Source organism: Arachis duranensis, chromosome 3 (assembly GCF_000817695.3).
Source record: "Arachis duranensis cultivar V14167 chromosome 3, aradu.V14167.gnm2.J7QH, whole genome shotgun sequence".
NCBI lineage: Eukaryota > Viridiplantae > Streptophyta > Magnoliopsida > Fabales > Fabaceae > Arachis > Arachis duranensis.
In genome coordinates this window covers 31,574,017-31,585,042 of record NC_029774.3, presented here as the reverse complement: position 1 = coordinate 31,585,042, position 11,026 = coordinate 31,574,017, and the positions used below count along the sequence as shown (strand labels likewise).

At 32.2% G+C, this 11,026-nt stretch overlaps 2 protein-coding genes and 1 pseudogene across 3 annotated transcripts; 1 reads left to right on the top strand and 2 right to left on the bottom strand.

Moving 5' to 3' along the window:
• LOC107478542 (protein ENHANCED DISEASE RESISTANCE 2-like) overlaps positions 1-2,485 on the bottom strand; it is a 22,590-nt pseudogene extending 20,105 nt beyond the window's left edge.
• A 4,783-nt stretch (positions 2,486-7,268) lies between these two features.
• LOC127745480 (peroxidase 52) lies at positions 7,269-7,973 on the top strand. Its single transcript, XM_052258231.1, has 2 exons — positions 7,269-7,570; positions 7,738-7,973. The coding sequence occupies exons 1-2, from the start codon at positions 7,357-7,359 to the stop codon at positions 7,971-7,973; spliced, it is 450 nt and encodes a 149-aa protein (XP_052114191.1). The 5' UTR covers positions 7,269-7,356.
• Positions 7,974-8,743: 770 nt separating this feature from the next.
• Positions 8,744-10,752, bottom strand: LOC107478552 (probable E3 ubiquitin-protein ligase ZFP1). 2 transcript variants are annotated; one of them, XM_021138120.2, is made up of 5 exons: positions 10,625-10,752; positions 9,755-9,958; positions 9,574-9,639; positions 9,289-9,456; positions 8,744-9,175 (listed from the first exon to the last, which is right to left on the bottom strand). In XM_021138120.2, exons 2-5 carry the CDS (start codon positions 9,938-9,940, stop codon positions 9,038-9,040), a joined length of 558 nt encoding a protein of 185 aa, XP_020993779.1. In that variant the 5' UTR covers positions 9,941-9,958; positions 10,625-10,752; the 3' UTR covers positions 8,744-9,037. The 2 variants fall into 2 exon arrangements, with proteins under 2 accessions (XP_020993779.1, XP_015954174.1); XM_016098688.3 differs by lacking the exon at positions 10,625-10,752 and adding an exon at positions 10,244-10,370.
• Between the last annotated feature and the right edge of the window lie 274 nt (positions 10,753-11,026).

Here is an 11,026-nt window from a genome sequence, read left to right as displayed (position 1 = left end):
GACATGATTTTTAAGTTCTCTAATTATAATCTTATACCATTATAAAGATAATTGAATTGGTCAATACTCTTCAGTTATATCATCGGAATACCAATCTTGAATATTAATTTCTGTGAAGACAAATCAGAACAATTTATGCTATTCAATAATTCATGACTGTAACACCCTACCACACAAAACTTTACACCTAGGATGTAAAGTAGAGGTGGCGAGGCGCTACGACCTCTAAAATAAAAAAATATATAATAATATTAAAAAAGATACAGTATACGAGGAGTCTTGAAAAACGGATAAAGCAAAAATCGTAAAATAAAAAGCGCAATGCTCCGGAAACAAGATTACTTGCATGTGAAAACACTAAGGTTCAAAGGCATAATAAATAAACAGAAAGTAGGAATAGAGGGTCAAGAATACAAAATAACAAATTCCTAAATCAGCCTGCGAAGCTATGGTTGGCCGGAAAATATTTACATACATATATACATACCCCAACAATCCAAAATACAAAGATAACCCTAATTCTCCATAAACCTCTAAGAGGTACAAAATAAAGTAGCTGCTCGGAGAGTTAAGTATATATATAAACACGAACTATACATTAAAAGAAAACCCAGCAACATCTCCACTTCAGAAGTCCAAACGCCTACCGAGGAGCCTCTCAACTTGTATCTAAAAAACAACAACACAGTATAGGGTGAGAACCGGAGGTTCTCAGTATAGTAAATGTGTCACGCACATAAGATATAAGGTCCTGGAAATGCCAGAGGCAATCCTAGAATGCCGACACTCAGGTTATAAAACTTAAAGTACTGAACAGCAACCATAGAGAGGGATGATCCTCTAAGGGTTATTCTACCTAACTTAAACTTAATTTAGACACTAAACTGTTTCACCTTTCCTCTATTCCTCCATCTCGGATAATTCGCATAAACAAACAAACAGACAAGGCAAGCACATGTAGAAAACAAGTAGTAGCAATTACAACAATTAGCATATTATAATCAATTAGGCATTCCCAATGAATGCATAGCAAGCAAAGCACACATATGCATATGATGAATGTCTATCCTACTGGCTGTAAGCTCACGTGTCGGTTACTTTATCAGAACCCAACACATCTAGTAGCTAGCCCAAACATTAGTCTCTAGGTTGTGCATCTCCAAGAGGATCATAAACGAAGGAGAGTGCCTTTCCTCTTCAGTCACTGGCCGAAAAAGGGTTGATAGAGAAGACTGCTGCTTTAATTTCCTATCCTATTGGCCGTGAGCTCACGTATCGGTTACTAAATTTTGCTGTGAATCCATCATCTCCCGGAGCAAAAAAGGGTTGATGGAGAAGACTATTGCTTTAATTTTCTCTTCAGTCACTAGCCTACACAGCATTCTATTAGTGGCTGCATTTATTATTTGGCAGATTCTATCCAATTCTGCAGTCGGGTCTCTAAGACAGCTTGTTGTGAATAGATTTTCAAAGTATTTTTGTGCAACTTTCGCTATTTCTATCGGTTCCTTTGCCATATTCCCCTCCTCGTCCTCCAACTCCTTTATTCGATTTTTCCGGTTTCTCGGTTGAAACTTGGAATGAAAAATTTAGTATTTCTATCGCCCCAGTTGAGCCATTGCACCCTAGACTTCTCCCTCCAAATCCAATACCGCTGTTCTTCCTCCAATGCGTCCTCTAGTTCTGTTTCTAAGATTCGGATAGCGTTCCCATCTGCCTGAAATCCTTTCTGTATTTCAAATTTTATCTGATTCTTGAGAATCTGAATTTTCTTCCTTGAATTAGATTCAGAGTGCTCCTGCCATTGTACAATTGAATGTCTACAATACTTTAGCTTTCCAGCTAGCTTAAACATTTGTGACCCCTGAATATCTATTTTCCATGCCTGTTTGATTAAACTAATCACCTCTTCATTTTCGCACCATCGCTCCTGAAATCTGAACCTCCTTTTTACCCTCCTTTTTTCACCACCCGTGTTGAGAAGAATGACCTTATGGTCTGAATCGGAATCGGATAAGTGTGTAAGAGTGATTGCTGAAAATTCACATTTTCACTCATTTGTAACAAGTGCTCTGTCCAATCTCTCCTTTATATGATTCTCTCCAAATTGACAATTGCTCCAAGTGTATTTATCTCCCTCATAACCAATGTCGACTAGCCTTCCCTCATTGATGAAATCGCTAAACTGTTGTATTGAAGTGCTGGATTTTTGTCTTCCTCCCTCCTTTTTCTCTTGATTTTTAATTGCACTGAAGTCTCCTATTATTGCTAGCGTTTCACTCCCTCCTTCCAATATCTGCAATAGTTTTGCAAATTGAAACCTTCTATTTGTCTCATCTGTGTGCAAGTGAACTCCTACAATTTTCCATTTTAAACTCGCTTGCTGGTCTTCTACGAAAAAGTACACAAAGAACTGGTCATGTTCCACTACGTGCACCCGCACTTCATCCTTCCAAGCCACTGCTAATCCTCCGGACAGGCCCATTGGATCAATTGTAAAAATAGATTTGTAGCCTTCCCTCCTTAGCATTCTCTCCACTATTAAGGTAGTATTTTTTTGTCTCACATTGAAATAATACCTCGGGGGAATGGGATCTAGAAATCCCTTTGATGTTGTGAACTGTTAGGGGTTTTCCCAAACTCTGACAATTCCACATCATCACTTTCATCCCTCCTTGGGTGTCAATTGTTGTGTGACACCCTCTCCCTTATTTAGCTCTTCCTCTTCCTCCTGACAAAGCTTTTTAACACCTATACTCTTCCCCGATCCTCCAGATCTCCTCTTAATACCTAAAATATCTTGAAAGCTGTGTTTTTTCCTTGCTATTTGCTTCAGATTTCATTTCTTAATTTCTCCTCCCCTCCCATTACCTCCTGCAGCACTGAAGATGAAACATCATATCCATCATATAATTTGGGCAGAGTTGGCTCTATTGATTGGGCCATTATGTTGCTATCTTTATCTCCTTCTTTCCATGTTTCTGAACCCCCTCCCCTTATTCCTTTCAATTATTAGCATTTTTCGGCCACTTTGCACCTCTTGATCATCTTGTTTGATTTGTGAGTTCTGGTCCTGAACAAAGAGACTTGCAAATTCTCTTATCAGGTTAACTGGGATCGATTTTTTCTGTTTATGTATGTCTCCCTGTGTAGCATTGGGTTGATTTGGATTGTTATTTTCTTTTTGAGCTTCCACTCGCCTACCGAATTGACGTGCCTTTAGCCATGCTCCCCATTCCGCTTCTTCTTCTCCTCCCTGTGCTATATTTGCTAGGTTTTGTGAACATGCCCTGATCTCATGTCCGATGCACCCACAACAATAACAAAAATTACCAATCCTCTCGTACTTGAGTTGAAGGCCAATAATTTTGTTGTTGCTTCCCGAGATTCTCATCTTCCTCCTCAATGATTTTGTGATGTTTGGGAGGATTTAAATTTTTAAAATCCTCTCCTCCTTTCCTTTCATAGAGAATATAGCAACATCCATCACCTTTTCCAACGTCTCTCCTACCCTTTTTCCCAATCCTTGGTTTTACATTGCTCCAGTAAACTCCACAGTTGTACCCATATAGGAACATGAGAGAATTCTGCATCATTGATAATTGAATCTTCCCTCCATCTTTTCAGATTTAAAATATAATTCTTGAACAACCAAGGAGCCCCTTTCTCCACCTTGAGCAATTCGATTTCATCTTTCAATAAAAATTGAAATTTGTTACCTCCGTGATCTAAAACCTGGAAGCCTTCTGGTTGTCTCCATATTGTGTTTAGAGCGGCCTCTAATATACCTGCACTGAATGATCTATCCGCCAGTAATCTTTTAATCAAATTTTGGTACATAAATCCAATCTTTCTTTCATGTCCTCATCTACAAAAGCTATGATCTGTTTCTTTTCTAATTTAGTCTGTCCTCTACCCGTTTCCTATGAGGCAGCAGAAGCTACCATTGTATTATCGTTGATACTCTAGAGATTTTGACTAACAAAATAAGTATTTTTCACAAACTCTAGCAGAACTTGAAAAATCCTAGCAGTAGGACAGTATAAGAACTGCTTTTTAAAAGACTAACGGAACTTTTTATGATTAATATTGTTTACTAATTTACATGCTTTATGATTTTTATGAAGATTAAAATATCTCTTTTAAAATTAATGATCTTTAATTATGTTAAAAATCATATATTAAAATTTTATTATGTTCTAAAATACTCATTTAAAATTATTTATATAAAGACTGAAATATCCCCTTAAAATTAAGGTTGCTCAATGCTTTATTTGTATTAGAAATTAAATATTGAATTTTAGTTTTAAAAAGACTAAAATACCTTTATATTTAATTTTAAATGGATGAAAACTCCTACTATTGTTTAATGTATTAGAGAATAGAAATTTGGATTTGATTTTAAAATAATGAATTTAAAAGTTTAATTAATCTTAAGAAGACTAAAATACCCTTTCTAAGATTCTTTTTAAAAAACTAAAATATACCTTTTTTTAAAATAATACTAGTATTTAATGAATAGAAAAAGCAAAATTTTGTGAAGTACAGTCTTATGTTTATCTTTCTAATAATCATTTTCTTCTGATTTACACCCCTAGAATGAATGCTTCTGATTTACACAAGGGGCAGACATTTCTCACAAGCAATCATTTCCTTAAACAATCAGCATGATATTCATGCCCACATTGAAGAACTCCAATCATATCTTGGTTTTTATATAAATCCTGTTAAGTTATACACAACAAATTGGAATTAATAATAGCAAAAAATTATCCAAGAGAAGAGTTCATGCTGAATGAATGAAACATGCTGCGCATAAGAAGAGTTCATTACCTGGCATATTACACAAACATCAGCCTCCTCCAAATTAAAATTAACAATGCTTACATGGTTAATATGTTGGCCCAATGCATTCAATCCCTGTAGTTACATTTCAAAGAGTCAAAAAAAGGTTTTAACTTACCGTGCGCTTGAATATCCTAGAATTCTATCTATAGTTTTTGATAAGAAAATATGATATCAAATTTTGTCTAATTACCTCATAAGACATATCTTCAACGCGCGCAATTCTGTGTCTATATAATGATTAACAAGCACCATGATACCGTACCCTACACAAACAAGCATCGATTAAGTCAAGATAATGAAAATACAGATAAGTCAAGATAATGAAAATACAGATAAGTAAAAATGTGAAAGAAGCATGATCCTATAGAAAATGTAGTTATTTAACAGACATAAGAAATATTACATCAACTTGGACTAACTCAATGGAAAAAAATTTACCCGTCCAGGAGTTCATTACCTGGCATATTACACAAACATCAGCTTCCACCTCCTGATAAATTAATATGTATCTGATTTTTCCAGGAATGAATGCTTCTGATTTACACAATAAAAATAGTAAAACACATTTTTTTTTATTTTCTTAATTTGGTTGGTCAGTTTAATTCGGTTTGGATCGTTTTTGAACATCATCTCACTCTTTTTTTCTCATTTTTCTTGAGTACAGAATACGTACTCTTTTTCTGCTAGAATTTTTTTATTGAATTTTTTTTACTATGTAAAAATTTAGATTTTATTTTAAAATAACGAGTTTACAAGTTTAATTAATCTTAAAAAAAACTAAAATGCTCTTCCTATTATTTTATTTATAAGACTAAAATACAGTTTTTTTTTAATACGAGTATTTAAAAGAATAAAAAAAGCAAAATTTTGAATTTGATTTTAATACTAAAATATTCTTGTAGTAAATTTTAGAAGATTAAAATACTCCATTTAGGATTTTAATACTAAAATATCCTTTTTATGGCTAAGGTTATTTTTCGAGAGTAGATATTTGAATTTTATATTAAAAGATTAAATACCTTGTTAGTTAATCTTAAATACACTAAAATACTTCTTTCAAGATCAGAGTTGTTTGATTTGTTTTAAAAAAATTTTATTTAATTTTAAAATAATCAAAATGAATTCTAGATCTCAATTCAATAATGGTCTTTGCATATTTTATTTAAATTTAAATTTTAAATTTTAATTTATATCTTTTTTTCTAATATATATTATTTTTGACAAAAATATAAAAAAATTAATAGACCAAAAAACTATTTTATCAAAAAATTATTACAAAAGAGATTTATAAAATAATAAAAACATTAATAATAATAAAGAATAAGGAATAAAGATCATACTAAAGAACGTTAGAAAAGAAATAATAAAATTCATATTAATAATAATGTTGAAGAATGATGTTGTTGTCTTAGACTTTTAGCTTCCGTCTTTGGCTATTATTATTTTATTTTTTTAAATTATCAAAGTCATAAAAAAATAAAGAACAATTCAAAAAAATAAAAACTGCAAAATCAATAGTAACTATACAAATCAAAATACAATATGAGAAAAATAGACTATTATATAATAAAATTAATATGAGTANATATATATATATATATATATAAGACTATAAAATAATGAACTTCTAACTAAATTAATTTATATTTATTATATTCATTTAATCAATATACATAATATTAAATCGTATGATACTTAAATATCTAATCAAATTAATTAGTTGATATAATAAATCCATCGTAATAAATTATATTTAATAAGTTAAAAGAAATAAATCAGGAAACACTCTTAGAAGCATGCCACGTCAGTTTTATCATTAAATAGAAAAATCCGATTTTTATATAATATACAATATACAATATACAATAGATAGATAGATAGATAGATAAAAATAGAATAGATTTAGATTTGAGTAAGAAAATAAAAAATATTTTAAATTTTATCTCACTAACCAGAATTAATTTTAAAATAAAAAATTACTTTATACATCATATATATTGTATGGTAGTGTAGTCATTTGCTATTTTTTAATGACAAATATTATCAAATAAAATAGTATAAGAAATTAGAAAAAAATGTATTTACAGTTCAAAAAATATTAATTTATTTTTAATAGAATAAATTATATATTGAATAACAAAAGTTGTTATTGATTTCTCTTCGTACTAACTAATATTGAATGATGGTGTTTCGATGCACCATGTTACCAAAAAATATTAATTGATCTAATAACTTTTGTAATGACATAAGTTTATAAGTTTAAAAATTTAAAAATTTAAAAATTATTTCATAAAATGTAAAGTTTCAATAAGTTACGATTTTTAATCATATTGTTTTGACTTTCAAAATGAATAGGATACTAACAAATATATATGGAGATATAATGTAGTTTCAATAATCCAATTGGTTCAATATAATTCACCAAATAATTAATCATTATATTTTGGTCCAAAACATTTGTGACTATAAGAGAAAGCAACAATAGAAAATTGAAGAAACTCAACATAAATGACTTCTACTTCTTATTTTTTGCTCTTGTTTGCTCTTGCTGCAGCTACAGTTTCTGAAGCAAATGCTGCTCAGCTACGTACAGATTTCTACTCCTGCAGCTGCCGGAACCTTCTGGCCATAGTCAAGACCGGAATCACCAAAGCCCTTCAGAAAGAAGCTCGCATGGGAGCTTCAATACTCCGCCTTCATTTCCATGACTGCTTCGTAAATGTCAGTAGCTCTGATACTGTATCATAAAACCATTTATTCCAAAATTTAAAGCCAATAGAAAAAGTCATATAAATGGTTATATCTTCGACACAATGAACCAACCTAAACTTTAGTCTAAAGAATGTTTAGTTACTTGTTGCTGAAACTACGTTATGGTGATGCAATCATGGTGTGATGCATCGATTCTGCTGGACGATACGAGCAAGTTCATAGGAGAGCAGACGGTGGCTGCAAACAACAATTCAGCAAGAGGGTTCAATGTGATTGATGACATCAAATCCATGGTGGAGAAAGAATGCCCTGGGGTGGTGTCATGTGCTGAAATTCTTGCATTGGCTGCTAGAGACTCTGTAGTTTATGTAATGGACACCAATCAAATCTCAGTGATAGAGCTCATCAATTGAGGTAAGCCTCCTCCTTGCCCTTGGTTCTGAGTTCTGAGTTTTATCCTGAGTTTGTTATCTAGGTTTTTTCTATTTTGTTGATTTGTTCTGTTTTGTTCCTTCATTAGTATACTTCTAACTTCTTCATTTCAATTGATTGAAAATGTGCAGATTTAAAAATTTTTCAGTATTGAACTCTTCATTTCAATGGATCCTGCTGTAAGTTTCTTCTTCACTGTGGTTCACTTTTTTATTGGTTAGGACTTAATTAATTTGTATGAATTGAATGGAGAATTGTTGTTCTAATTATCTGTCTCATTGAATGGAGAATTGTTGTTCTAATTATCTGTCTCATTGAATGGAGAATTGTAGCTCTCTGCATTATGCCATGTTTCTGCAACATTAAACTATTTTAATAATAATTATAATGTTGATATATATTATGTAGTTGTAGGATCACTGATTTCAATTAAAGGGGGTTGTAGAATCACTTTGAATAATCATAAATTTGATACTATGATCCCACCAATAATCAAATCACCCTTTCTAACACTAAAAGAGGGTTATGCCTAATCCTAATCTTTTGTTCTGTAAATTATGCAATATGCAAAGCCTTAATTTACTATTTCAACAAGTTGTGCTGTATTTTCAAATCCTTTTTTTTTTAACTTGTTTCACTCTTAGTGTATGAGAACCTGTTTCTTATAATTTGAAAAAAGATGTTGAACTCCTTCATTAATTTTATAAATGTTTGAAAAGATCAGTGATATAGGAGGTAGTTTACACAACAGTGAATATTCCTAAAGAGACTGGAAGCACGAGAGAAATGATAGATTTAGAAGTTTCGGATAACCACTTTTCTGGTACAATTCACTCAGCAATTTCAAATTTACAAACATTGTATTCATAACACTTTCCATGAATGAGCTCACTGGAACCATTCCCAGAGAAATAGGAAACCTCAAGTCACTGCAGTACTTCGATGTCAGCATAGCTCAACTAGCTGCTTTAAATTACTTTTCTGTGTTCTCCAATAACTTGTTGGGCTGAGATTTTGGGAAGTACAGTCCTAATTTCCTTCTGAGTTACACCCCTAGAATGAATGCTTCTGATTTGCACAAGGGGCAGACATTCCTCACAAGCAACCATTTCCTTAAACAATCAGCATGATATTCATGCTCACATTGAAGAACTCCAATCATATCTTGGTTCTTGTATTCATCCTGTCAAGTTATCCGCAACAAATTGGAATTAATTAATAATAGCAAAAAATTATCCAAGAGAAGAGTTCATGCTGAATGAATGAAACATGCTGCGCATAAGAAGAGTTCATTACCTGGCATATTATACAAACATCAGCTTCTACCTCCTGAGAAGTTGCCTCCTCCAAATTAACAGCACTAGCAGCCATTAAATATGTTTTTGTCTTCATTTGATTGGTTATTATTTCCTCTGATAAACCAGTGCTTACATGGCCAATCTGCTGGCCCAATGCATTCAATCCCTGTAGTTTACATTTCAAAGAGTAAAAAAAGTTTTAACTTACCATAAGTTTGAATATCCTAGAATTCTATTTATAGTTATTGATAGGAAAATATGGTATCAAATTTTGTCTAATTACCTCATAAGACATATCTTCAACGCGCAATTCCGTGTCTATATAATGATTAACAAGCACCGCGACACCCTACACAAACAAGCATCGGTTAAGTCAAGATAATGAAAATACAGGTAAGTAAAAATGTGAAAGAAGCATGATTTTATAGAAAAAGTACTTATTTAACAGACACAAGAAATATTACATCAACTTGGACTAACTCAATGGCAGGAAAATTTCCCCGTCCAAGAGTTGTTCTGGAAAGTCCTCTTCTATTGCGTCGATACATTTGCCGACCTGTGTGTGGTACAGGGCCAGCATGCCTGAAACGCACCTCAGAACTGTCAAATACATAATGTGAATCAATCGCGCGAAAATTCCGTCCATCCATTGCCAAATATTTTCGTTTCTGAAATTACAAGGAGGGATAAAAAAACATCAGTCTCCACAAGCAAGGTGATTGAAACAAGGATTTTGCTAATGAATGGACATAAGAGCACTACTTGCGAAGATGTTAAAAGCGTAAGCTTTTATAGATGAAATTAACTTTTGTAGCTTTTTATACATCCAGTGCAATTAAAAGTTAAAAACTTGCTACCTTTTAGTCACATAATAAATAATTAAAGAAAACATATAATCAGCACAGAAGAATAAACCATGCAATCAAAAAAGATAACTTTATGTTTTCATCTACCTTTAAGTAAAGTAAAATGAACAATGTGCAAAGAAGAACGAGATTAAGAAACAAAAACAAGAGCCTATTCATGTTGAGGCATCAGCCTCCTGACTCCTGAGGCAATGTGCAAAGAAGAACAAGATATAAAAGAAGAACGTCAAATAAGAACAAGATATCAAATTAAAGAAGCCAAGAAACATACTAAACATTGTGCAAAAACCAAGAACCGTTAAGAATCAAGGACACGAAGAAAGAGAGAATGTGAACAAGAACCAACACCATCCAAAAACCGAAGACAACGTGTTCGTATCTCAAGCGCGAAAAATTAAGAACACGAAGAAAGAAAGAATGCGAACAAGAACGAACACCATAAAAATATCGATGGCAACGTGTTCATACCTCAGGGCGTGTGGCAACGGTAACAAGCAAGTGACAAAACCGCGAGAAAGGATCAACGGGTGCTCTTCAAGTAAAATAGAGAGAGAGTAGAGGGAACACTGTTCCAAAAGAACCAACGAGGATTCTTATACTCGGGACTGAGTTTGGACTTTGCACCAACAACATTTATTATATTGATAAAAAAAATTTAATTTTTAAATATTTTTATTCATTTATTTATTTATTTCGAAAAGTTAGCTTTTATTTTTATATTCATATCTGGTCGAATCCTCTTGCCGTTAAGATTATTAAGATTTAACTCATTAAGAGATTTTGATGAGTTATTTTACAGCTTTTTATTGATAAATTTTTCTTTTCGTTATTCTTAAAATAAATGAAAAATATTATTCAATTAACACTAAT